The sequence below is a fragment of the Amia ocellicauda genome, chromosome 3 (assembly GCF_036373705.1).
Source record: "Amia ocellicauda isolate fAmiCal2 chromosome 3, fAmiCal2.hap1, whole genome shotgun sequence".
NCBI lineage: Eukaryota > Metazoa > Chordata > Actinopteri > Amiiformes > Amiidae > Amia > Amia ocellicauda.
This window is the reverse complement of record NC_089852.1, coordinates 38,427,757-38,455,527: the sequence shown is the minus strand read 5'-3', so window position 1 is coordinate 38,455,527 and position 27,771 is coordinate 38,427,757. Positions and strand designations below refer to the sequence as shown.

At 40.6% G+C, this 27,771-nt stretch overlaps 4 protein-coding genes across 6 annotated transcripts; 2 read left to right on the top strand and 2 right to left on the bottom strand.

Moving 5' to 3' along the window:
- The first annotated feature begins 1,979 nt into the window (after nt 1-1,979).
- Nucleotides 1,980-6,531, top strand: LOC136746700 (mitochondrial uncoupling protein 2). Of its 3 annotated transcripts, none has more exons than XM_066699359.1 (8): nt 1,980-2,180; nt 2,598-2,706; nt 3,388-3,526; nt 3,869-4,076; nt 4,586-4,783; nt 5,126-5,227; nt 5,460-5,640; nt 6,172-6,531. In XM_066699359.1, the coding sequence occupies exons 3-8, from the start codon at nt 3,401-3,403 to the stop codon at nt 6,284-6,286; spliced, it is 930 nt and encodes a 309-aa protein (XP_066555456.1). In that variant the 5' UTR covers nt 1,980-2,180; nt 2,598-2,706; nt 3,388-3,400; the 3' UTR covers nt 6,287-6,531. The 3 variants fall into 3 exon arrangements, with proteins under 3 accessions (XP_066555456.1, XP_066555454.1, XP_066555455.1); XM_066699357.1 differs by having other exon boundaries at nt 1,992-2,180; nt 3,313-3,526; XM_066699358.1 differs by lacking the exon at nt 1,980-2,180 and having other exon boundaries at nt 2,347-2,706; nt 3,313-3,526.
- Nucleotides 6,532-7,748: 1,217 nt separating this feature from the next.
- ucp2 (uncoupling protein 2) lies at nt 7,749-11,751 on the top strand. Its single transcript, XM_066699356.1, has 8 exons — nt 7,749-7,907; nt 8,141-8,290; nt 9,169-9,380; nt 9,763-9,973; nt 10,404-10,601; nt 10,834-10,935; nt 11,027-11,207; nt 11,377-11,751. The coding sequence occupies exons 3-8, from the start codon at nt 9,255-9,257 to the stop codon at nt 11,489-11,491; spliced, it is 933 nt and encodes a 310-aa protein (XP_066555453.1). The 5' UTR covers nt 7,749-7,907; nt 8,141-8,290; nt 9,169-9,254; the 3' UTR covers nt 11,492-11,751.
- Nucleotides 11,752-12,071: 320 nt separating this feature from the next.
- On the bottom strand, nt 12,072-15,022 carry dnajb13 (DnaJ heat shock protein family (Hsp40) member B13). Its single transcript, XM_066699355.1, has 8 exons — nt 14,833-15,022; nt 14,643-14,746; nt 14,200-14,361; nt 13,921-14,078; nt 13,524-13,637; nt 13,106-13,219; nt 12,949-13,025; nt 12,072-12,424 (listed from the first exon to the last, which is right to left on the bottom strand). Exons 1-8 carry the CDS (start codon nt 14,898-14,900, stop codon nt 12,271-12,273), a joined length of 951 nt encoding a protein of 316 aa, XP_066555452.1. The 5' UTR covers nt 14,901-15,022; the 3' UTR covers nt 12,072-12,270.
- Nucleotides 15,023-17,388: 2,366 nt separating this feature from the next.
- LOC136746697 (proteasomal ATPase-associated factor 1) lies at nt 17,389-21,050 on the bottom strand. The gene is made up of 12 exons (XM_066699354.1): nt 20,942-21,050; nt 20,816-20,856; nt 20,618-20,721; nt 20,306-20,395; nt 20,032-20,130; nt 19,697-19,847; nt 19,148-19,342; nt 18,857-18,948; nt 18,570-18,685; nt 18,233-18,315; nt 17,828-17,910; nt 17,389-17,688 (listed from the first exon to the last, which is right to left on the bottom strand). The coding sequence occupies exons 1-12, from the start codon at nt 20,986-20,988 to the stop codon at nt 17,611-17,613; spliced, it is 1,179 nt and encodes a 392-aa protein (XP_066555451.1). The 5' UTR covers nt 20,989-21,050; the 3' UTR covers nt 17,389-17,610.
- Nucleotides 21,051-27,771: the final 6,721 nt, after the last annotated feature.

Here is a 27,771-nt window from a genome sequence, read left to right as displayed (position 1 = left end):
ACTGGTTTGGTGCTACAGCACTCCCACAAAAAGACAAGATTAGATCAGTGTGGCAAGGCTGCTGACGTCACTGCATGGTACACCTTCATAAAGCGAAAATATTAGAACAATAGCCACATCACAGAGGTACAAAGAAACTTCAACTCTAGTAAGTATTTGATAACTATCCTTCATTCTGTTTTATCCACCTTTATGTTTGGGGATAGTGGTGTGCCTTAAACTTGCATATCTTTCAGCAGTTTTGGTTGGAATCCAGTTTGTGACTAATAAACCACAAATTGCCACATTATGTAACCGTTTTCAGTCCACAGAGATTCAGGACTAAGTGGTAGGAACCGTGCAGCTCTAATCTTTGGGTGTTAGATATTGTTGCTGTCTTGATTTATTTATAGCTCTTTGTGTCTCATCAGTGTAATCCAAGATCCCTACTGTTACTTTGCAAGTTCTTCCTCCTGTTTCAGGGGAAAACAACCTTGACTGCCAGCATGAAAAGGAACACCCTTATTGTTTGCACGCTCATGTAGGAAATGGAATGAACAGTAGAACGTTTAGAGCAGCCCGAAAATGCTGGGAAGCTGAAAAACAGCTGCACCTCACATGGCCTGCAAGCTGTCATGTGATCAGTTGGGTTTGACAGGTAAAGTAGAAAAACAATGTCAATAAAGACTGTAATCGAGTTTCTCTTCTAGAGCCCTGCAGCAGCTTTTCATCTTCATAGATGAAGAGCAGACTGTTAATTTATGTAATTTGTTTGTTTTTAAGGCTGTCCAATATAAAGTAGTGTAGATAATAGTGTGATATGTGAAGCATGCACCATGATTCACAGAACATCCACACAACTCACCTATGGCACTTTCAGTGACCCAGTGTAATACAGAGGCATCGGGTTGGAAGCCACAATATTCACTTTATTCATATCTGTGCTGAGACTTGTATGGTTTTAATGGATACTTACATCTGGGACCAGATGCTTGAAGATTTGAGAATAATTGCATACAGATGACAGCCCACCCCTTTGAAAGCAGGTATGGATTGGCTGTATGGTTTGCCATTTGAGAGGTCTGTGCTGTTATATAAAATACCCTTCCTTTGAGAAATTGTGCGTCAAGCATGTGGACAGCAGTTTATGAAAAGGTCAACAGATGCCTTGTTGCCTTTAGTGAAGCATAGAAGGATGTAATTTAATATAATCACAATGCTCTTTCACAAAAAAAAAAAAAATACCAAGAAATACTAAAAAAAAAAAAAAAAAAAAGTATAGCTTTGAGGTTATGGAGCATGATACTCCCATTCTCTGTACTAATTTGAATTACAAAATAAATGTGAATGTGTACACAATTTAATATATAAAAATGTAAATACAGTTTGGCATCTAAAGCAGTAAGATCTTGAAAGCAGAACAAAACGAATCAGGTTGTGTCATACAAGCCCGTCGTGGATAGAACAGTATGTTGCAAACATTTTTAGCTGAGCTTTAACTAAGTTTATGATGCTCGTACATTAAGTTACAAAAACTGTGGAAACACTCGCCTGGATTAGAACATCCCGTCCTCCTCAGAGGAAATGCAATCCGGGCGTGCGAGCCCACGGCGAGCCCCTGCTCTTGATTGGCGGACTGTATTGTCCCCAGTCCTGCGAGGGGCCAATAGAAAGCACGCAAAGTGCAGAGACAGAATTAGAGCACATGAGACGTGGGTCAGGATCAGGGCTAAATGTGTCCGGATGGTTATGTGGATGACCAAGTGACTGTTTTTATACATTGATGCTGCACTTTGCCCTTAAAACATGGGATTGATTAACCACATTCTGTATTTTATTTCTGTATCAATGTGTTCACATCATAATGTAAAACTGTATCATTACTCCATAAATAACTAAAAAGTATAACTCGGATATTCTGTACAGGTGTGAATTGTCCCAGCACTCGTAACCATCTCTGCACTGTAAATAACATAAACATCCTATTAAGGGGAAACCGGGGGGTAAAGTCTCAGGGCTGTGGGTTTTTCTTTTGTTTGAACCCCATAGCGATTTAATTTGGCACCTGGTGTCCCACCTCTAATGATACATGAAGCCACAGGTACGCCTCGCCAGCACAGACACACGTCACATGAACTGCTGTATATACATGCTTTGTGTCTGACTACACTTCAGAGATACTCTAAAGGAGTCTTTGACAAGTGAGTGTTTTCTTTCTTACATTATTGTATGTAATAATAACAATAATAATCATAATATGAATATTATTATTAAGAACAATTGATGATAATAATAATAATAATAATAATAATAATAATAATAATAATAGAATGTGCGTTTTGCATCCAGGTTACAAACAACAAAGAACAACAAACAAACCGATTAATAAATATACGAATCTGTAATTCAGCTATTCAGTTGAGTATCTTACGAAAAGTTGATTTCAATATTTTACTTGTTCAGAATAGTGAAAAGGATTTTCTGCAATAAACAAGCGTGGTAAACATAGTCTGGGTGTCACACAGTTACGCAAAACTGTCCGTGTCACGAAACTTAATACCAAGAGCACTAAGAGCACAACCTGGTATAAATAGAGGTTCCTTTTGACCATCAAACAGGTCCAGTAAACACCTCAGGACACACAAGCGATAAAGGAAATACTGGGTCAGCGTTGTTGATGGTTGATTTCTATTGGATATACTGGATGTAATCACTTATTTCTATCAGGTAAATATGGGAACACAACTGTGTTAAAGTTTTATATAACTATTGTCAGTAACATTTTGATCATTTTATTATTTTACTTTTGAAGATATATATATATATATATATGAAAAGGCTAACCTTTTCCTCGTTTTGCTACAGCATAGAACTGGGACAGAAAAGCAACAGCTCTTCTTATTTGTACATATATCTATTTTGATACATTTTTGTTTCTGGTGCTGAAATCAAATCTTATTTTATTATTACTAGTATCATTATTATTATTAGAGTGTGTTATGCTGTCGAAGAGCTGAACCTTTAGTTATATGTCCAAGTGCAACACCACAGGTACACATTTAAACATTTAAATTATTATTTCGTCATATTTGATCTACATATATATTTTTAGTCTTTAATATATATCACAGGCAGAGTCATAGATTTTGAAATGTATGTTTAAAAAAAGAAAAGGATCCATTTTTAAAGGATAGTGTTTGACACTCCAGTAGAATGCTCTAAATGGCCATCACAGATTGGGATTTGTGCAGCAAGGCTTGTCTGCAGACAATTTTACCCCACCTTAGTGACGTGCTACTGAATAGTTTGTTGTACGTGTGCTGCTCTCCGCAGGTCGGGGCACAACAGTGCACATCAGCCATATACTGTGCAAGGACCATCACTATCTGATCACCTCTACATCTACAGGGCTGCTGGGAAAATGGTTGGAATGAAGCCCACAGACATGGCTCCCACCGCCACTGTGAAATTCTTCGGGGCTGGGACAGCTGCATGCATTGCTGATCTGGTCACCTTTCCCTTAGATACAGCCAAAGTCAGGCTGCAGGTGAGAAGAGGAACATAGTTACACAGGCATGTCAATTTGCAAGTGTTCTTTTGGAATGTTCTTTGCCCTGGCAAACTTCTGCTTGTGACGATGTATAGCTCTCATGCTGTATTATTCAGACAATTTTTAGATTTCCTTTTATTTTGGCTTTTACTGCATGTGACACCAGTTTTACCACCCCTTGATGCACCTTCTTAACATGATAACAAGTGCAGGATGGGGGTTAGAAACTAGACCCTCAGAGCAAACGGTTAGGCAGGCATTTGTATTATGTGTTTTAAGCTTAGGACTGCAGCGTTGAATCAGTATGAAAAAGAGCTGACAAAGTTCTGAATTTTGCAGATCCAAGGGGAGTCCAAGCCAACGGATGGCAGCAAAGTCATGAAGTACAGGGGAGTGTTTGGCACCATCACCACCATGGTGAGGACCGAGGGGCCGAGGAGTCTATACAACGGGCTGGTGGCCGGGCTGCAGCGCCAGATGAGCTTTGCCTCTGTGCGAATCGGGCTCTATGATTCCATGAAGCAATTCTACAACAGAGGAACCAACCGTGAGTGTCTGCACACCTATACTGCAGAATGAAGCTAAACAGGTGGTTTAGCAATCAATGTCAAGGTGCCGGAATTGGTGACAGAGATTCCCCTTCCATCGTGTGTGTATCTGGGTTACTCCTTCATGAACAGGAAGGAGGAGCTCCTTCACCAATGGCACAGACTGAAACACAACCCCTGGCAAAAACAGTGTTGCCATTTAGAGATGGGAAATGTCTCTGTTGCTCTGTACTGGTACAACAATCCAAGCCCCATTTTTTGTACAGCTTCTATTTCTACTTCAAACCTCTGATATCATGCAGTTGTTTCTAGATAGTTTTGACTGGAGATGTTTCAACAGTATAACAAAGATTATCAATAAATCACTCAATTTTTATTTAGTATGGCGCCCTTCGCAGGATAGCCACAGAGCGCTTTACAGATTGAAAATAAACAACAAATGAAATAATGTGCTTTGATTCTTATTCTGCTCAGACTCTGGTGACTCTTTGTTGTTCTCTCTCCTCAGATGCCAGCATTGGCAGTTGTTTACTCGCTGGCTGCACTACAGGGGCAATGGCTGTCACTTTTGCACAGCCCACTGACGTGGTCAAAGTCCGGTTTCAAGCTCACGTCAGACTGGCAGATGGCAACAAAAGATACAGCGGGACAATGGATGCCTACAAGACCATTGCCAGGGATGAGGGCATCAAAGGGCTGTGGAAAGGTATAGGATTGACTCATTGGCAAATTAACATATACTAATTATTTAACCTATGTAACAAAAAACTTGTTTATTTCTGCTCTGCTGTAAATTACACATCTTTTTTATTTAGTTGTCAGCTCAGTACACAACAGATATTTATCTTATTTCCTGGGCATATTTGTTTTAACAGTTCTCTTTTGTCATGTGTGACTCCTTTAGTTAAACATTTACCAAAGTTAGTCCTGTATGTTTTAAAATAACATGCCTTTCTTAAGCATTATTAACAATCCCTTCTGGTTATATGAAAGATTTGTAGTGAATCAAATTAGCATATGTCAATCATTTGTGCTCTCTCTCCATCAGGAACCCTCCCTAACATAACAAGGAATGCAATTGTGACCTGCGCAGAGGTGGTGACATATGACATCATCAAGGAACTCATACTGAAATACAACCTCATGACTGGTAAGACATTTACTGTCCATTTTTATTAAGTATGTAATGTTAGAAACTCGGCTATTTTAAATAACACTCCAAATGTAAAACAGAAATGCAAAACAATGACACCAAGCAGAAAAAACAAACAACTAAATAGCATCACATCACCGTTGTTCTTAGTTTTCGCTTGGCTTGTCTAACTCTAGAAAAGCAACTGCCAGACCTACTTACCCAGCACCTGTGATGCTGTGTTTTACAGACAATGTGCCGTGTCATTTCACTGCTGCGTTTGGGGCTGGCTTCTGCACCACCATCGTGGCGTCCCCCGTGGACGTGATCAAGACGCGATTCATGAACTCCACACCCGGGCAGTACAGCAGTGCTCTGAAGTGCGGCTTCATCATGCTCACCAAGGAAGGCCCCACAGCTTTCTATAAAGGGTAGGTACCTTAAGACAAAGGTAGAGACATGGTTCCTGTTGAGACAAAAGGTACTGAAATCATGGAATGGAACAAAAAGCCGCTGTCAGTTAGTCAGTTGTTTAAGTAATACAAGTTTTTATTTTATTTTCTTGATTCCCATTGGCCACTGTAGAAGCCTTTAACCTTTTCAAACAATGTCCTTGTGCACTACAGTATCATTCTAAAATAAGTGCACCAGTGAATGTGTTGCATCATTTATCTATCTATCAAAAAGCAAACCACTGCAACGTTTGCAAATGCTAAAATTGACTCAAGATATTGATATTGAGATATTGAGTCAATTATAGCATTTGCAATGGTTGCAGTGGTTTGCTTTTTCTCATGGCTGCTTTTTGGACATACTTTAGTTAAAAATACAAACCAAACCACAGTAGCCAATCATCTCCAAGCTTCATTTGTCAGATGTATCACATGTTATGCTGTTCAGTGGGACACCTTGTAAACCATTCATTTAAATGGATAAAAACATTTCACTTTGTCTTTGTTCAGGTTCATGCCCTCCTTTCTCAGACTGGGATCCTGGAACATCGTGATGTTTGTTTCCTACGAGCAGATTAAAAGAGCCATGGTGAAGGCACAGCAAGCATGGAGTTCTCCATCTTGAAGCATATTTGACACTGGAATCAAAGAGTTCGAGAGAAAGAAGAAACAAAAAGTCTTGGTATGGTGTTTGTTGTATGAGGGGTTTCTCGGTACAGGTGGAACGACTGTGTATAGTTTTTAAATGTTGTGTTATCGCTGGTCGATATAAATAGGTGAACATTGATGTATTTTGTATATTTTGTACTATAACATTTTTTATTATTTATTTGTTACTGGATCACAGTTTAATAAAGATGTACAAATCTGTTTACTGACTGGCTTTCTATTTCCCCACTGAAAAGGCTCCAATATACTTTGTCAAGGAAAAAAAATAATCTAGTGTAAAGATTAAGAACCAAAAAAATGGTAGTATGTGGCAGCTTTCTGGCAAAATTCACTAAACCTGGATCATTAAACTACAACTCAGGGACTTAACCTTTTAATTATCACTTAAGAAATATTATCCATTTACAGTGAAACAGCAACTGCTTAAACACATCACGTGGCTATGGCACATTATTGTACCACTACACTGGTCAGAGGGAGAGTTCATTAAGCTGCTTTTCACTACACTCCAAAAGCATCCAATTAACTGATACATTGCTTTTAAGATGTCTTATAGAATCTTTTGAATACAAACATTTGTGTATAAATTGAAGGGGAAGATTTGTATGTGAGTTATATTACATACATGATGCATGTATGCTTAGACTGGCATACTCTTTCAGGAATCTTTCTGGGTTTATCAACAAATCAGATGAGAATTGAGGGAACGAGTTTTCATTGTGTGCTCCAATTAGAACTAATGTGTTTGTTTTGTGTTCTTATTACGATTATAATAATTATTATACTTAAATAATCAAAAATATATTAATATATATATTAACTTTCTGAAGTGGTTGACGTTAAGCAGTATTTAACATGCCGTTTTTGAGAGATGTGTGTATAATATATGCTATGTATGTATTGGTACTTAATTATTGGCTCCAGTCCTTTTTACTTGTACTAGTAGTGTTTAAATCCTGTGCCAAATTGTACACGTTGAGTCGTTTTACTTTCTTGTTTTTTTTAAATAATTTAGGCACGATTTGGCTTTGTTTGTTTCTCTTTAAACCTGCGAGACTTACATCTGGCAGTCCATCTGCACTGCAGAGGTGTTCTGTGCTTTTTTTTTTAACGATTGTCAACTTCAAAAAGAAAACCCACAGGCACAGTCGCAGTGGAAAGTAATAACAAATGGGCAAAGGAGTAACTGCAGCCAATTACCAGGCGTTAGAGTGCGCAGGCTGTTGCTAGCCGCTGGAATGGCGTGAGGCCGCGTTCTTGTAGCGCAGACTTCCGCAGCTCTGCGCGGCTCCACCAATCGAAACCGTGGGATTCTGCAGAACTGCGCAGAACTGTGGAAACTGCGCAACAAGATCGCGACATGGGTTCTTTCCTGAACCAGTCAGCGCGTGTGAGACTGCTTTAGCATCTTAAATAGTGACGTCAGCACGCAGTGCCTAGAGAATATAAAAGCCCCTGAGCGCCGCTGCTCTTTGTGTCCGACAACAGGAAGCGCTTGTTTGCAGCCATCACGCCAACGGTACACGGAGAGCCGTCGTCGACTGGATTTATACTACACTTCCACATTGGATTTTAAGGTAAACTTGTAAATATCTATTTATTGTATAGATGACTTGAAAGAGTTTTGAACAAATCGCCTGCTCCATTACACTAAATAAGCAGACCCTGGATCCCAGTTCCTGTAACTGTCGAGTCCAGCGGGACGCGGTGTAAACTTCCGTTAAGTTACTTCAAGTATCGTGTTCTCGTTTCTAATTGATGGCCCAGTTCAAAGCTGTTCTCAATACTGGTATTTTTTTGTCCTCCACAGAATTTGGATTATGCTTTTTAAGTGTTTCGTTTCTGGACGTGTTTCTATGGAACCACAAGAGAACCAGATCATAGTTGAAAGTAATTTCAACGAGAGGGACGCCTTCAGAGAATCCTGATCCTGGACCTCGCCATCCGCGCCGGACTCCCGGTAATGCGCCTCATCTCGCCCTGCTGCGTTACATGGAAACTTGTTTTGGGTTGCATGTCTTTTAGTGAAAAAGTGCTTGTATAAAAAAATTGTTCACTCTGTAAGTTGTGATTTTATCGCCTAAAGCAACTAGTTATGAAAACCAAGCGGTTTAAACTCCTGAGTCCTGTACAATGTAAACGAATCTTCCTACAAGCAGTTGGGCCTCATTTAAAGGGTCCTGGACATCTAGCACCTCCCTACACACCCCGCGGCTGGTGTCGAGTCGAAACCGCTTCTTTGTGGGATGCGTGTATGTACTGGTATTACCACTGCGCTTCACAAAAGTGCCCCGACGCCGCCAAGCTTCCCTAAATTGGGGCCCAATCTGTCTATTGCGTGCGCGGCGGCAGGCGAGGACAATGGCGAGCAGCCGCTGAGCTCCGCTACGTCATCGGAGCGCACGAAGCGGAACCGCCGCCCTGCGGCTCCACAGGAGAGCCTTGCGGGGCTTCCTCACTGCTGCACCAACGTCACTTGAGACTGGGCAATCCCCAATTTAGCGTGACGACCTTTGACTTTCAAATGCAACTATACAATATTTCAACTTTCCCGTTTATAGGAATGTGCTGTAACTACCTTATTCATGTTATACAGTTAACCTACCGTTTGAACACTAGGGTTTCCTTTGAACTTCAAGGTGCTGACATGCTAAGAAAATGGTTTGTATTTTTAGGATTAGAATTTTATGCATCTTTTAACCACTCGGACTTTGTTAATGAAGACTTTCAAAGCCTAACCCTAGAATGATGTGGATACTTTGGCATAATACCATAATCAAACTAATATACTGGGGGGGGAAATGCCAATTAATTTTTCAATCTCTTTCTTGGGTTTAGAGTCTTTTAGAGTTCATCTGCCTTGTTTTCACTTCATCTCGACGTCGCCAGTTCTGTTCTGCACGTTCCCCAATAACTTGGTGATCATGGTTGGATTCGGGCCCGCTGATGTCCCCCCTACGGCTGCAGTGAAGTTCATTGGCGCTGGTACTGCCGCCTGCATTGCAGACCTCTTCACATTCCCCCTCGACACGGCCAAAGTCAGGCTCCAGGTAGGCAATGGCAGATGCAGAATTCACACCGTTGCGTATCTTAATGTTTGGGCAGTTTAGTGCATCCTAAACTAATCTAGCCCCCTCAACCAAGTGGTGTTGCTGCTCTCCTGAAATGCTCTTCTCTGGTACCCAGTACTTCAGTGCTGTTGCCCTGTCCGGTGGTTAAATGCAGTGAGTCTACCTGTGACGTGCCCCTGGGTTTAGAGCCCTTCCTGATGGCATCTCTCTTGACTCCTCCGTAGTAGTGTAAGATGCCCTGAAGGTGGTCAGTAAGCCTAGGAGGCTGGAGCAGAGGACCCTGAGCCCTGGATTAGATGTTCGTGACTTGGGTCTCCCAGTCACTGTAAAGCCTCTTCCTCCCCCCTTCTCTCCTGTACAGATCCAAGGAGAATCCAAAGCCGCTGCTCCCAATGTCAAATTGGTGAAATACAGTGGTGTGTTTGGCACCATCAACACCATGGTGAAGACTGAGGGGCCGAGGAGTCTGTACAACGGGCTGGTGGCTGGGCTCCAGCGCCAAATGAGCTTTGCCTCTGTCCGTATCGGACTCTATGATTCGGTCAAACAGTTCTACACCAAAGGAGCCGAGCGTGAGTTCTTGCACATCAATTGACCATCCATTGCAGAACTCTTAAAGGGGGTGGTGGTTTGGGGTTGACTTAATTTTGAATATGCTTAATCGCCAGTATTTTATAGTTTGGCTCAGGTTAATCACAAACTTCAGTGTGTTAAACTCCTTCATGGATTGTAAGAAAAGTCCTGATCTTCAAATCGGCCTCTGGTAATTTGCAAACCAATTTTTTTTTTTTTTTTTTTTTTTTTTTTAAATCAGTTTGACAAGCCATTGCATTGCTCTTGCTAAAAGTGCCCCCATACACTTGAGTGTGGAGCATTTATTGAAATTTACATTAAACCTGTTTGCAGTAAGTGTGGCTTACCACTGCTATTGGAATTCTGAAAAGGTGATGTAGTCTGTCAGACTGGCATAGGTGTGACCAGTGCCCTCTCTCCGTCCACTAGATGCTGGGATTGGCAGCCGTCTGCTAGCTGGCTGCACCACTGGTGCGATGGCTGTGGCCATGGCCCAGCCCACTGATGTGGTGAAGGTGCGATTCCAGGCCCAGGTTGGCACGGCCAGTGGCAACAAGCGATACCAAGGGACCATCGACGCTTACAAGACCATCGCCAGGGAGGAGGGCATACGTGGCCTGTGGAGAGGTGGGTGACGTGTAGCAGCCTTTCTAGAAGAACAGTAGCAAATGCAGTTTACAAATTGAGTTTTCTTGACTTGACTGTATGAACTGTGCTATGGCTGTGATTCTGCATTTGAGTCCATGAAATTCTTCAAACATTGAGATTTTGTACTATAGAACTGTTCACTTATTGTACAGATGGTGTTAATCGGCCTCTTCAGCTCTCTAATCTGGCCATTGTCCATCTTGTCCCACAGGAACTACACCAAATATCGCCCGCAATGCCATCGTGAACTGCACTGAACTAGTGACCTATGACCTTATCAAAGATGCTCTCCTGCGATCCACCCCAATGACTGGTATGTGTGTGTATATACCCTGAAGCTCTGCCTGTAATGAGTGGTGGCCCAGGTTGGCGGTTTCTGTATTTCAGCATCTCTTCTTCCCCAGATACCCTTCCATGCCACTTCACATCTGCTTTTGGTGCGGGTTTCTGCACCACTGTGATTGCTTCCCCTGTGGATGTAGTGAAAACAAGATACATGAACTCTGGGCTCGGCCAGTACAGCAGTGCCTTGAACTGTGCACTCGCCATGTTGACGAAGGAGGGGCCCATGGCCTTCTATAAAGGGTAAATATTCTTGCTTGTGGGACCTGTTGTCTAGTGTCAATATTAATTGGTCATTAACTTTTGCTCTGAAATGGAGATTTATGGAGTTTAACCATCTGATCTTCAAAGGCATGGATGATGTATCCTTCATTTTGGATTGCTGTCCTCATGGGGTTTTTGTTCTCTGCAGGTTCATGCCCTCTTTCCTGCGTCTCGGCTCCTGGAACGTGGTGATGTTCGTCACCTATGAGCAGCTGAAACGTGCTATGATGGCGGCCCGCCACAACTGGGCCTCTCCTCTGTGAATGTCCCTGTAGTGCCAGTGCTACTTTCTGCACTTTTCTTGTCTGTGCTGTAGCATTTTACCATTTTGGTTTTAGTTGGGTTTTAAACTAACATGTAAAAGCTGGTCTTTTAGGTTTAGTCATCTTAATCTCTTACAATAAAGATTCCTCAAGACTGTCTGGCTTGCTGTAAAATGGGTATAAAACCTGTCTAGGTTAGATTTTTAATTCCTATTGCTAGCCTGAAGCAATTGTGGTACAAATAAAATCTTTTCACAAAATTGTCTCTGTACTTTTTGGTTACATCTGTACTAAAAGATGCTGGGTTTACTAATGAGCAGCAAAGCAACACTTATATTGCATGAGTTGTCCAGTCCCTCCAGAGAGCTTATGTGATCCACTTCATATTGGTTGGATTGGACTACCTACATAACGTGAGGATTTAAAAATATAACCGCTATGTCTGTTTGGGTGAAGACCAGTTTCAGGATGAAACTACTAAACTTCAGGGAAATATGATTTGAATTGTAGGCAACTTCAAATAAAGTGCTGACGGCCACAGGTTAGCCTAGATGGGGGAGGATAAATGCACACCATACTCTTTAAGAACAAATCCTTTATTTGTGAGGAGGATAACAATTGTCACATGTATTCAAGCCAACACTTTGCATACATTCATCCGCCTTGTTAGAATGAAAGCTACTCTAAAGTAATGCAAGAGGACACTATATGAAGGCCACAGGGTACAGTATAACGTGGTTATACAACACCTGATTGTTTCCAAAGATGCTGCATGTGATTCAAAGGGTGAGGGCTTGTTTTAGGAGTTGCTTCTTTTCTGATGTGAGCTTCTCTGGGAAGTGAATCTCAAACTGAATAATGAGATTGCCTTTAAGGCTGGGATTTCTGATTAATGGCATTCCTTCACCGGGAACCACTTTTGTATACTTTGGGCTAGGAGAGAAGGAGAATGTAAGTTATTACATTAAAATTTTCACAAATGTCCTGCTGTGGTAAATCAGGATCAGCATAATACTATGAATAATAAATCTTGTGTGGATGTATATATAAACTTTTTTTTTTTGTTCTAATTGTAATGTAATTCTGTATGAGCCAGAGATTACCCATCTGTAACAACATTCATATTTCATATGATTATGTTGGTTGTCTGTGGTGGAGTCTAGTATGTAACTTAAGGCTAGTTTCTGCATAAAGCAATGAATTTGCTGTTTAATCTGATCTGTATCAAGTTCCTGTTTTCCATGTGAGTGTTATCCCAGCAAGACAGATGGTTGAACTTTTAAACACGCAGTCTGTGAGAGGGGGTTCAGCTTTAATGGTAGAATACGGTACAGTATATTGGACTATTCAAAAGCTCAGCCTGTACAAACTGCATAACTAATGCTGGTTTAGGGCTGGCAGATGTGGGCTCTGTTTAATGTATCTCTGATGTAAACAAACATAAAGGCACAACTCACTGAATAATGTCATTAATGGGGATGTTGAGAAGCCTGCCATCTAGTGTCTCCATGTCCACAGAACAGCCCACCAGTGCCTGTGAAGGAAGAGAGGAGGAGGTGAAGAAGAGCGGTCAGCACCAGACAGACGCACACCCTCAGGTACAGCGTGGCATACCTTCTCCAGATGGACATGAGATGTGTAGATCAGGTCATCCTGTTCTCTGGTGAAGCGCGGATGCTGTTTCTCTTTCACAACAAACACAATGTCTGCAGGAATGTTGTTGGGTCCCTAAAATAGGGAAACAAATAATATTTATCTTGCTTTGGCCATCCATAAAGGAATTTGCTCATCACATAGATTATATAATTGTGGGCTACACCATCAACTCCATATTTCTAAATGCAGCACTGCAAAAAAGGTTTCACTTAATTAAATTATGTGTCTTAGTTATTGGTCATGTTCAACTATTGTATAATTGCAGAGATCTGTGATTGAAATGTGAATTATGAAGAATTCATAACTCTATCTGTCAGTGATTCTGAAGTTGCTATATCCAAATGGAATCCAATCATCTTGCGTTTAGTTTTTTTACCTGGTCTCCTTCTTTAGGGAATGTGATTTTTGTCCCTTGCTTCCATCCTGGCTTCACATCTATGTTTAGGATCTTGTCTTTGATGTTCGAAGTGTGGCCATCTTCATTCATTACCTGGCTCAAAATTAAATGTTGCTGTCAACAGAGAACCACTCCTTGAAAGCCCATTGTGGCTGAAACATGATTTGTGTGTGTGTAGCAATTTATATTCAAAAGCATAGTTTATTCATTATGATACCTGCAGCGAATAAATGTTGAATCAGAACTATATTTTCTGTGAGTAATAAATCCTAATCCTGATCCTTGTTGTGCAATGAAACCATAAGCCCCCGGGTTGTACAAGTCGTTTACAAAATGCCCAGAACATCCAGCGCCACCGTACCCTAGCTGTCCTTACCCGCCTCGATATTTTAATCTTTTTCGTGCACCCATAAAACAAGTCCTCCAGGGAGAGGTAGAGGTCGCGCTCGATAGGGGGATCTTGCTTTTTTACACCTTGGCCCCGCAGGCCTCCAAACCCTGCCTTTGCCTCTTCTCCTCCTTCAGGAAAGAAATCTGCAGGGACATTCAGTCAAAAGAAAAGGAAAAGGATACAGGGCAGCTTAAATGGTTTAAATTAACTTTGACTTTGACCTTGCCCTGCCCAAGAGAACAAAATATTACCCAGTTCTCTTACCTGAAAATGGGTTGTCTCCTCCAAAAAAGTCAGTGAAGACTTTATCTGCATTGCCGTGATAGGTGTACCCACTGGTCCAGGCGCCACTGCCCCCAAACTCTGGAGGGATCCCTCCTTTTAGACCCTCTTCTCCAAACTTGTCATATGTAGCCTTCTTCCGAACTGCAGTAGAAAGGGCACCACAGCTGTGAAATAGTACCTTCCTCCCTGTATGTGCAGGTGAGGTATACCCCCATTGATCTTACATAATCTTCCTCTTACTTTTGGAAATGTGTTAATTTAGAGTCTGTTTAAAGAATCCCCCCTCTCGTTCACCACATCCACTTACACAACGAGTAGCAAGGGATGTGTTCTAACGAGTTGAGCACATTGCAGAGACTGAAACACTGGATTGTAATGAATAGCTCCCCATCCCCGTCTCCAGCGCACAGATCGCTACTCACGGTCACTCAGCACGTCATACGCCTCGGCCAGCTGATTGAACTTATCAGCGGATCCAGGCTCGCTGTTTGTGTTGGGATGATACTTCAGTGCCAGTCTTCGGTATCTAAACAAATCGTAAACATGTAACAAAAACGTATTGCGACAAAACAGTCAAGTAGATTTCTATCCCATCCTATTAAGTTTGCTTACGCCTTTTTGATGTCTGCGTCGGTTGCGCTCCTGGTTATTTGCAAAACAGCATAATAATCCCGGCCCATGATGAACAGCTTGCAGTATAAATATATATGTACGGGTCTGTAGATTGAATTGCAGCGCTTAACTACTCAGTTATGTCACAGTTTTGCACACAGACAGCTGGTGCGACTCGGATGTATCGGCTGGTTTCCAGGTTGTTTCTAAGGACGTGGTCAGCTGCGCACAAGGGTTTCTGGGAACTGTATTCAGTTAATCATATCAAATCTGTGCCTGTTGAGGACACTTCTCTTGCAAAATTTAGTTTAGTTTAGTCTGCATGTGAAACATACACAGTCTTGTTCTGTTGCAAGATATTTATAATAATAATAATGACTAGGCAGTAAAAATGTTGTCTATACCTAAAGTATACTTAAGTACAACAAACAATTCACCAAAACTTGCAAGAACTAACCATGTAGAAATAATATACAGTGAGGGAAAAAAGTATTTGATCCCCTGCTGATTTTGTACGTTTGCCCACTGACACAGAAATGATCAGTCTATAATTTTAATGGTAGGTGTATTTTAACAGTGAGACAAAAAAATCCAGAAAAACGCATTTCAAAAAAGTTATAAATTGATTTGCATGTTAAGGAGGGAAATAAGTATTTGATCCCCTATCAATCAGCAAGATTTCTGGCTCCCAGGAGTGCTCCTAATCTCAGCGCATTACCTGTATAAAAGACACCTGTCCACAGAAGCAATCAATCAGTCAGATTCCAAACTCTCCACCATGGCCAAGACCAAAGAGCTGTCCAAGGATGTCAGGGACAAGATTGTAGACCTACACAAGGCTGGAATGGGCTACAAGACCATCGCCAAGCAGCTTGGTGAGAAGGTGACAACAGTTGGTGTGATTATTCGCAAATGGAAGAAACACAAAATAACCGTCAGTCTCCCTCGGTCTGGGGCTCCATGCAAGATCTCACCTCATGGAGTTTCAATGATCATGAGAACGGTGAGGAATCAGCCCAGAACTACACGGGAGGATCTTGTTAATGATCTCAAGGCAGCTGGGACCATAGTCACCAAGAAAACAATTGGTAACACACTACGCCGTGAAGGACTGAAATCCTGCAGTGCCCGCAAGGTCCCCCTGCTCAAGAAAGCACATGTACAGGCCCGTCTGAAGTTTGCCAATGAACATCTGAATGATTCAGAGGAGAATTGGGTGAAAGTGTTGTGGTCAGATGAGACCAAAATCGAGCTCTTTGGCATCAACTCAACTCGCCGTGTTTGGAGGAGGAGGAATGACCCCAAGAACACCATCCCCACCGTCAAACATGGAGGTGGAAACATTATGCTTTGGGGGTGTTTTTCTGCTAAGGGGACAGGACAACTGCACCACATCAAAGGGACGATGGACGGGGCCATGTACCGTCAAATCTTGGGTGAGAACCTCCTTCCCTCAGCCAGGGCATTGAAAATGGGTCGTGGATGGGTATTCCAGCATGACAATGACCCAAAACACACAGCCAAGGCAACAAAGGAGTGGCTCAAGAAGAAGCACATTAAGGTCCTGGAGTGGCCTAGCCAGTCTCCAGACCTTAATCCCATAGAAAATCTGTGGAGGGAGCTGAAGGTTCGAGTTGCCAAACGTCAGCCTCGAAACCTTAATGACTTGGAGAGGATCTGCAAAGAGGAGTGGGACAAAATCCCTCCTGAGATGTGTGCAAACCTGGTGGCCAACTACAAGAGACGTCTGACCTCTGTGATTGCCAACAAGGGTTTTGCCACCAAGTACTAAGTCGAAGGGGTCAAATACTTATTTCCCTCATTAACATGCAAATCAATTTATAACTTTTTTGAAATGCGTTTTTCTGGATTTTTTTTGCTGTTATTCTGTCTCTCACTGTTAAAATACACCTACCATTAAAATTATAGACTGATCATTTCTTTGTCAGTGGGCAAACGTACAAAATCAGCAGGGGATCAAATACTTTTTTCCCTCACTGTAGATGGATGTTGGCTGTCCCCTATGACACTTTATTAGTCACATATGACACTTTTAGACCTGTATACCATTTTTTCCTCCTGTATGACATTATGGTCACATGATACACACCTGAAAAGTATCACATTGTTTGGTCGAGCGCAGAGTGAACTGCACAATGCAATTCTGGAAACCTTCAACTTATTTATAATTCTTACAGGCGTTACAGATTAGGTACACCCAATCATGTGTGCTTGCTAACTATATTGAAGTATCCTAGCCAATTACTAACCCCTTACTTTGTTGTTACCATGATTCAAGTTTACTGTGATTTTACCAGAGTACACCACACTGCACATTACCATACTTTTACCACAGTCAACTACACTTAATTGTATTGTTACCATGATAAACCACACTACATTTTGCTGTTTTTACCACAGTACACCACACATTTCAAATTCCCAAACATATAGAAATCCTTTGAAAAAGCTCATACATGAAACCACTTATTTGGAGATGTAACTGTAAGAATTGATTAAGATACTGTATTATCAAAAATAAGACACTTATTTTATGGGGAAAAATATTTTATTTACATTTTAGTTCCTCTATACATATTGACTCCTGCAAATGAACAGCCATGTGCCACTGAGTGTTTAATCTGAATGTCTAAAGGAAAAGCACAGAAATGAAAGACAGTGATCTGGCTCAGATAAGATCTGTAAAAAAACAATGTGAATTATGAAAGTGTGCCACACACAACTGTCCTCGGTCCACTTCTGTAAATGGAAGGGCGTTCAGAGATCAGAGAGCTGGTATTTCCTCACAAGTCCATCTCTGCTGCAAGTGAAGATGCTTTTTTCCCATGCGGCAGCCTGCAACACACCAAACAGAGTTGATGTAAAATCAACTGTGTTTTCATACAAAGGAATGATTGAAAAGCTGATGTAAAACAAAATATACTTCACAATATAATAGGAAGGGTTGTAAAAATCCAGAACAACAGAAGCTTACCTTATAGACTGGATCCACATCAGGCCCAGTTAATTCAATGATATGATCCATGTCCTGCTGAAGGATGAAACACCCTCCGTCACCTGTAGGAAAGCATGTCACAGGATTGTCAATGATCTCGGTCAATGGCATTCTGAACCATGGCCGTAAATGAGCGCTTTCACTGCTTCTTAACAAGAATATTCCCCATGCATCTGCATTATTTGATATGAAAAGTAGTCACTGTTAAACAAAAGAGATGACAACGATAAGAAATTAACTATAAGCTCCTTTTCAAAATGCTGAAAAGTTCTGTTTGGGAAGATATTTTCATTAGTATAGAATATTGAAAAATAAACAACCTAGAAACACTTTATCTTAACTGAATTTTAGGGATTGAGAAACATTTCAAATTTATTTTCTTACCTTGGCTTACAACAAAGCCTTCCCTGAAAGGCAACAGTGAATGGACTGGAGCTCCTGACCTGTGGATTATCTGTACAGGTGTCCTGTAGAAAAATGTGGTTAAATGCTCGTTTATTATACTTCCATTGATAGTTCTTCACAATACACAGGCTTTCATTTGCAACACAAATCACCAAACTACCACAAATATGAATCTAAACATAAAATACATTGAAAAATAAAGACGATATCTTTGCTTGTATCTGACACTCCTGGACTGATTGACTGAAAACCCACAACAGTAGTAATGTATTATTCAGACACATACAAGTACAAACTCCCTTGCTTAAACACTTACCTTAAACATCTCACATCTAACTTGTAGATGTTCCCATCCTGTGTTCCTGCGAGTACATATACACTCGAGAGGAAAGTGCAACAATTGAATGCATCTGATCCATCAAACGCAAAGATCTGGGGGAATAAAACAGCATGCATGACAGAATGCTGGACATCGTGATTTGAATTCTATACATTTAAAGATGCAGTATGTGCACAGATTTGACTTGTTGTCTCTTACCGGTTATTTTAGCCTAGATTTGCTTTTTGTTTGTTATGATTCATTAAAACAAAAACAAAACTTACAGGCTGTCTGCTTTGAAGACCAATGCCTTGTAACTTCTTGTCCTCTCGGGCCAGGAGAAGCAGTTTGTCTTGAGTTCCAATCTCTCGATCACCTGTCAAGAGATATTTGTTTCCATCACCTGCGGTTCTCACACAGCAGTACAGAGAGAACGACATACACCTTAAACAGATATACCAAAATACACTAAAACAGGAGGGCCTGTTCTCCAGATGTACCATAACCTTAAGATACATAGACTTTTATAAAAACAAATCAATCAACTAAAAAAGTTCTTCAAAGCTCTAACATACTTGTGGGTTCTTCCGGTGCCCCCAGGTTTATGCTGTTCTCAGCCACTCCCACACAGCACCCATTGATAGGAGAACCACAGTCAGCTACCACCGCCAAGCACGCCGACTTCCCACAATCCCACAGGCGCGCTGTGCCGTCTCGTGAGCACGACACCACATTCCTCCCACGGTCCACAGCGGCCAAGTCCAGGATACCTTCAAAAAACAACAATCACAGCAAGACTTAAAACTGCATCAAGGTAACTTTTGTTTATTTGTCCATTCATTGTCGTTTTTGACAACCCAGTCAGTAATTTAACACTATAAACTACTGAGACCAACTTATCCCATACTAAAATCCAGTCAGGAAATAATAAATGCAAGTTGGTTTTGGGCCTGGATTTAAACTGTTGTTGTCGTCATTAGACAACTGAGCACCTGACTGACATAAACCATCCACACTTTTGTCAACATCTGTCCTCATCAGTGCTGACTTCACAGACACAAGAGACAATCTCAGCCATCTCCTGGAGATCTAGGTCACGTGTCTTTGAGTAACAACAAACTTGCCTCCTTTGTGTCCTTTAAATGTCACAGGGCAGCTCCCATCCTCACAGGACCAGACTTTGACCTGGGCATCCATGCCTCCACTGATCACCACCATTCCCGAGGGGAGGAACTTGCAGCAGTTGACATCGTACACATGGCCTGACAGCTCCCTCTGCCCGAGAGAACGTGCAAGATGGCACAACATTCGAAAATGCAAGAAAGACTTTGTTTTTTGTTTAACATACAGTATATGTATAATTATATATTTTTTATTATACGATTGCAACAGTGGAGGGGAAAATGCACAGCTATGCCAGTGATCTCTTTTCAGTAATTGTCCATGCTGGCTGTCTTACCCTTCTGTCTCCAGTTTTACAGTTCCAGATCTTCATTGTGCCATCTGTGCTGTTAGATACTCCAAGACCTCCACCACATGATATGTCCAGACAAGTTATCTACACAATGAAATCAGCAGACATATCTAGTAATGGGGAAACAGTTCGTAAGGACAGAAAACAATCTGCCCTATAGTTCAGAGCAACCTTTCTTGCAGGGACAAATGAAGGAATCAATCAAATGTTTTATAAGAGAAGCTCGCTGACATGTGCATGAAGCATAATAAATACTCACACTTTTGTCATGAATTCCTGGAAAAGATGTAAACGGCATGAGGAACTTTGATGACGTGCTTCCAGAAGGGCAGGCAATATGGATACTTTTCTATAAAGAAGTACATGCATAAAATGAATATAAAACAGTAATCCCAATAACTGTGGCATATATATACATACATACATACATACATACATAGAGACCGAGATCCATGGGTTTATTTTTTGTTTAACCACATTACTTTAAAGATTTATAATAAACAGATCGCTAAAGGTTAACAATAGGGGCTTACTGAAGCATAGCTACAGCTGTCAATGGTGTGTTTTTCACCTTTGAAACCTCAAGTACTTCAAACTGCTCCGACGCCGTGATCTCCGGGACTGCATCGTGACTGACGGCTTGACATGTCAGGGTACCGTAGATGGTGGGCTTCCCTAAACAACACCATATATTAAAGGCAATGCATGTGTATCTTCTGTACGCACTGCAAATATCATCTAATTACTAAATCTGGTTGCATCGTCTTACCTGGTATTTTGCAAGAGACCCACACTTCTCCTTCGTTTTTCCTGTGTAAACAAATACAATATCACAATATCATTCATGTCTGCGCACGTAGTATTAAAATGTCTTGAGTTCATATTTTTAAATTACCTCAGTACTTTCGGCCAGTCACTTTGAAGTACAATTCGTGATTCCATGTTGTGGTGTTTACCTCTGTCTACGCCACTGCCGTAAAACGTGCCGCACCGAGCGCGTCGACGTAGCGCACATCTGCGCAGAGCTGCTGAAGTGCTGCTGCATGACGTCATTCGGCTCTCGTACCGGAAATTACCGTTGCGTTATCGTACCGTCAATTTCCGCAGTTCTGCGCAGATCTGCAGCATCCCCTCGATTTCATTGGTGGAGCAGCGCAGACCCGCGCAGAACTGCGCAAATCTGCGATACACGAAAGCGACCAGACGCAATATGAAATCAACGAGTTAATAGCAATCATGATAAATTATATGTTAGCTCTGTAGGCTATATTGTGAGCATCTGGAAACTGTAATTAGCCTATAGCACATGTAATTAAAATCAAGTTATAATGTAACAAATACAATAGAATAAATAATTATTATGCAACGAGACAATGAAAAGGTAGTATTGCTGGTAAGCTTCCCATACCAACAACACAAAATGTGAATTTCTAAATACATTTCCAAAACCGAGAAGTAGGGATGCAAAATGTCTAAAGCTGATTATTAACGTTCCACAATAATACTCATACCAATAATTAAACCTTTACATAACTCCAACCATTTTCAAATGTATACTTTTGTATGGAGAGATGTCTGAAGGTAACTTGGTGCAGTGTGGTCGAGACAGCGGTAGATGAGATTCATTGTAGTTGTAAGATTGTATTTATTTGTTTGTTCATTCAATTTGTGACAGTTAACTCAGGGATAACCCTTATCTTGCCTGATTGAACTCCTGAACTAGTCTTGTTCTGCATCCTTACCATAACTGAAGCAGGCTATAGCCATCAATCTAGTTCAAGCCATAAACCCCTTCGCTAAGGACCAAGGTCAGCAGTAAAATGTAAGAGATGAAATCCTGGTAAATTGCACCGCTGAGTTACAAATACAATTGGCTATGCATCTAATTCTCCAGCTATTATTTTTCAAAGATGCTGTGTAAAGTGAACATGAGAATGGAGGCATGAAAACCCCATGAAAAGTAAAGAATACATCTTAGACACCCACCTAAGCTGTATAATGGGCTGTTTTCCACTTTTGTGATGTATAAATATATTTTCAATATATCATTTTCTGTTGTAAAGTTTTTTTGTTTTGTTTTTTGTCTTAAATGTTGGTTTTGTATGATAACCTCTGGTCTATACAATGCTTCATACACACTGGTTAAAAAATGCTGCAGTAACCAGGGACAGTTTTGTGTGTGGACCTCACTTAAACTGTTCTCTTTAAAGGCGCACAGCAGTTTCTCTGGGGAGTTTCAGTTTCCTACTAAAAACAACTATGCTGGACATCAAAGGCCCCTTTACTGTGGTTACACTTCTCTCCAATTGAGGGATTATAGCTATCAATGAGAGGCTTGGGCTGATATGCATGGGAAGTAGAATCAATGCTATTGTGAACTGGTTTTCTGAAGGCACAGCATTGTTGCCTAATGAATCGTCTAGTGTACAAAATCACAGGCAGTTTATGATATTCAGATGGCAAGACTATTTTTGGGAAGGATAATGCAATTAAAATGGATTCACACAATTCAGTAAATTCCCAACACTCCATTGTATGCAAAACACATTCATAAAGGAAAGTAACAAGCTAATTGTATGGTCCTCTTTTTCTTGGAACAAGAAGATGCTGTTCACTCTTCACCAAGATTTGAGCTAATTTATCTAAATTTAAATTAATGAAAACAAAAATACTTGTGGCTCTCTTATTGTTGGGTATTGAACTGATAAATCCAACCATTCTGGCTGTTCCAGGCCAACAGTTCTGAGGCTTAATTCAGTTTCTATATTGTCCTTTCTTTCCAAGCACAATGCAAGGCGAATTCGAAAGCTCACTGTCCCTTGGTTTTGTGATGGCAATAAATAAAACCACATGTCGTGTAACATAACGGATTGCATGTTGATGTAATGGGCTAAGTGGCAGCCTGCTATAGCCAGTGGTCTCCAGGGAGAAGGTTGCAGTCAGCCTGAGTAAGGAGACTAAGAATTAGAGATCCTCTGAACTGGAACTAAGGACATTAGCTGGTTTAGAATGTATTTGTAAAAAAAGAAAAAAGAAAATCTATTTCAAGGCCAAATAAAAGGACTGATTAATTCCGAAGCCATTTCAGCAGGAGATTTTTGAAGTTGCTAAGAAAGAAAGCCGTCTGTTTCTCCCCTGTAGGAATTAGCAGTCTGCTACAAAATACCCTTTACATACGGCCCTAGTCAGAATCACTGACATTTCAGGCTTGTCCATTGCAGTCTCCATCTCCTTCCCTGTTTTGTCTTTTCCTTTTTTTAATATCCTATTAAATAAATAAATACATTTTTTCATTGAAATTTAAGCAGTTCAAGTCCAGTGAATAACCTGAAATGGTACAAATGTAAGCGATAAACTGCCAGAGGTTAAAAAGAAATGTTTAGGTTACCCAAAACTCAAAAATGATGTACATTTCAGAGTTATATACTGTGTTACTACACCCTCTTAAGCATTATTTGGCAGTGTTACACGCAGCTCCTGTGCATAGAAGTTACACTGTATTCCAACAATGCGCACATCATTTGAAAGCTTATTCTCTTGGCTACCAGCGCGTTTCATTCTCAAACACATCCGATTTACAGTTTCCGTGTCGCCCGCCGTCATTCAAAGCCTGGGAGGTAAACACACAGTCTGTTCCGGGGGGGGGGGGGGGGTCATTCAGACGGACACAGATCACTCAGTTTCGATCAGATTCATAAGAACATAAAAACATAAGAAAGTTTATAAACGAGAGGAGGCCATTCGACCCATTGTGCTCATTTGGTGTCCATTAATAACTAAGTGATCCAAGGATCCTATCCAGTCTATTTTTAAATGTTCCCAAATTTTCAGCTTCAACCACATCGCTGGGGAGTTTGTTCAGATTGTGACTACTCTCTGTGTAAAGAAGTGTCTCCTGTTTTCTGTCTTGAATGCCTTGAAGCCCAATGTCCATTTGTGTCCCGGGTGCATGTGTCCCTGCTGATCTGGAAAAGCTCCTCTGGTTTGATGTGGTCGATGCCTTTCATGATTTTGAAGACTTGGATCAAGTCCCCACGTAGTCTCCTCTGTTCCAGGGTGAAAAGGTTCAGTTCCCTTACTCTCTCAGTAGGACATTCCCTTCAGACCTGGAATAAGTCTGGTTGCTCTCCTCTGAACTGCCTCTAGAGCAGCGATATCTTTCTTGAAGTGTGGAGCCCAGAACTTGCACACAGTATCCAGATGAGCTCTAACTAGTGCATTGTACAGTCTGAACATCACTGCCCTTGTTGTCAATTCTACACTTCTGACAATATACCCTAACATTGTTAGCCTTTTTTATTGCTTCCCCACATTGTTTGGATGGAGAAAGTGAGGAGTCCACATATTTGACAAATTTGCTAACTATCCCAGATCATTAATATAGATTAGAAAAAGCAAAGGCCCTAGTACTGATCCCTGTGGAACTCCACTAACAACCTCACTCCAGTTAGAAGCAACTCCTCTAATCGACACCCTCTGTTTCCTAGACATCAACCAGTTCATAATCCATCTACTTACATTACCCTGAATGCCTACAGCTTCCAATCTGAGGATCAGTCTTTGGTGTGTAACCTTATTAAAAGCTTTCTGAAAATCTAAGTATATCATATCATATGCTTTCACATGATCTTCAGCTGCAGTTGCATGTTCAAAGAACTCTAATATATTAGTAAGACATGATCTGCCTCATCTAAACCCATGTTGACTATCTCCAAGAATATGGTTTTCATTAAGATGCTCCTCTATTTTCTGTCTAATCATTTTTTCCAACATTTTACAAGTGATGCAGGTGAGACTGATTGGTCTGTAATTTCCTGGCTCAGTTTTGTCCTCTTTCTTGTGGATTGGTATGACATTTGCTGTCTTCCAGTCAGTTGGCACATCCCCTGTTCTAAGTGTCATTTGAAATATTTGAGTTAGCGGCCTATAAATAATTTCCCTCATTTCTTTAAGTACTTTTGGAAATGTACTATCTGGCCCAGGTGATTTGTTTGTTTTTAGTTCTGCTAGTCCCTTTAGTACCTCCTCCTCATTTATCCTGATCTCTCTTAGGGTTTGACTGGACTGATTGTTAACCTGTGGCATGTTATCTGTCTTTTCTTTTGTAAAAACCTCTGTGAAATACTCATTTAGAACATTTGACACATCTTGTTCGTTTTCCAAGATACTTCAATTTTTGCCCTTTATCTGTTTCACTTCCTCCTTTATTGACCTCTTGCTGTTGTAGTATTGAAAAAAACTATGTTTATTAGTTTTAGCTCCAAGAGCTATGTTTCTTTCTATTTCCCTCTTCGCTTTCCTGATCCCTTTCTTAACATCTCTTTGCAGTTCAACATATTCTAAGTATTTTGTTTTGTCTCTATCATTTTGTATGCGCTATACATTTTCTTTGCATACTTCTATTAAACCATTTTGGCCAATGTTTATGGTCCTCAATTTGCTAGGTTTTCCTTTGCAAATATGCTTGTTTTGTTTAGAACAACCTAACAATGAATACAGTATATATTATTTGATGTTATATCAAACACAGAGAAGTTCAAACGCAATGATGTAAAATCATTGTGTATTAGTACACTGTAAACAGAGTTTTCCATCTTGACATTTTGAGCTCTCTATGGGTGTTTGTTGCTTCTACCAAAACGTGGATGGTCTTGTTTTGATCAATAGACTGTCTGGTTCCAGAATATATCATAATTGTCATTATTTTCTGAGATTTTGTATTCCTACTCAGACCAAATACTGTATCCCCCACTACCCTCAGCTTTCATGGGATACCAAACACTTGGCAAACAACACAACAGTGAAGATTACACTTGGGATTAAAGAGAAGCACATGGATTTGTTGCCCTTTTAAGGATACCAGAAGGTACCAGAGGTTAAATTTTGTTAAGCAAAATGATTCCATGATTTGGAATGGAAGCAATGGAAGAAGGTGGCCTGGTCTGATGAATCACAAGTTCAAGGTGTTGACTTGGCCTCCAAATTCCCCAGATCTCAATCCAATCGAGCATCTGTGGGATGTGCTGGACAAACAAGTCCGATCCATGGAGGCCCCACCTCCCAATTTACAGGACTTAAAGGATCTGCTGCTATAGTCTTGGTGCCAGATACCACAGCACACCTTCAGAGGTCTAGTGGAGTCCATGCCTCGACGGGTCAGGGCTGTTTTGGCGGCAGAAGGGGGACCTACACAATATTATGCAGGTGGTCATAATGTTATGGCTGATCAGTGTATATATATATATATATATATACAGTGCTGTAAATGCCCTTCTCCATTCTTCTTTTTTTTTGGTTTCTGGAAAAGGTTACATAAAACTGCCTTGAAGTTGGTGTAGTCCCCGTTTTACTGTTAATTGGGCTAAAAGTTGAGATGAAAGTACTTATGAGATGCTACCTACTTGACTAGGTACTTATCTAATATGCAACGTGCTGGATGGGACTTATTTTCTCCAACAAAATTACCTGGCAAACTAATTGCGCATCAGAGGGCACACAGTGGAGTCATTTGAATTCAAAATCATCTCTTGGAATGTAGCCATTCTAATTTTGGTCATACATCAAAGGGATACACATTATCCATATGTTCATGGGGAGGTATTTGACTTGTTAATGATTTTCATGGACACTTTGTTACACCTAGGTGGATTTTCTGCACCCTCCAAAATCCTTAAGTGGCTCAGTTTGTGGATCATGAAAGAATGGAACTACTGCCCCAACTCAGTTTAAGAAAGAGTAAAGATCCTTACCTTTGCACCATTGCCTCTGTCCTTGGAGTCTGCAGTGTTTTTTACCTGAACTCTAAATTAAATAAGAAAACCAGCTTAATCCCTCTCCCAAGACTTAAGGCATTGGTTATTGAAAGAGCTGTTTAAACCCTGGAGTATGGCACTAACTTTTTATTGTGGTTTAACATCTGTAATCATTAAACAGGTTTAGTTCCTAGAAGGTCCTGAATTTGAGTATTGAATAATACAAAAAGGATTTATTTATGTTCCCTGTAACTCCAGTGTCATCGGCACAGGTGTCTGCTGAAGCAAGAGTCGTGTTCAGTAGCTCAAACACACCATTCAGGATGCTTGCATGATCGAGACACTGTTACTTGACATGAAACCAGACCCACTCAGCAGCCTGATTGACGGGCACAATGTGAACAGCCAAGCTTTCATTAATTATTCATTGCATTTTAAAAGCATTTGGTTTTAGAAGGGTGAATTAACCATACTTGTTTACTGTCAAAATCCATAAAGGTCAAAATCAGATAAGCAAAACTGTCAGACAACCCTTTCACTCCTGTTCAAATATCAATACTCCATACCTTTTGTCTATTTTTATTTAAATACCTTTCAATGGAAACTGAGAATATATTACTTAATATATTACGTACCTTCGAATACGTTTACTACTCAGTTCTACCGAGATCTGACTAAGACCTTTATAATTAAAATAAAGTTTATGCCTGGTTGTAGATATAAAAATGAAAACCCATAATGAAGTTATTCTTACTAACATTTTAAAGGACTGATAATATAGCAACAATAAATTAGTAAATTAATGAATGAGAGGTATCCACAGTATCAATTATGCAAGTTGTTTAATAAATGTGATGATTTAAAAACAAATGTAATCCAATCGTGTGCTGGTCATCAGACACACAACCAAAGTGTTGTCCATGTTTTCTTCTCAAAAAACATATTATAATGGTTTGAATTACTGGATTGTGAA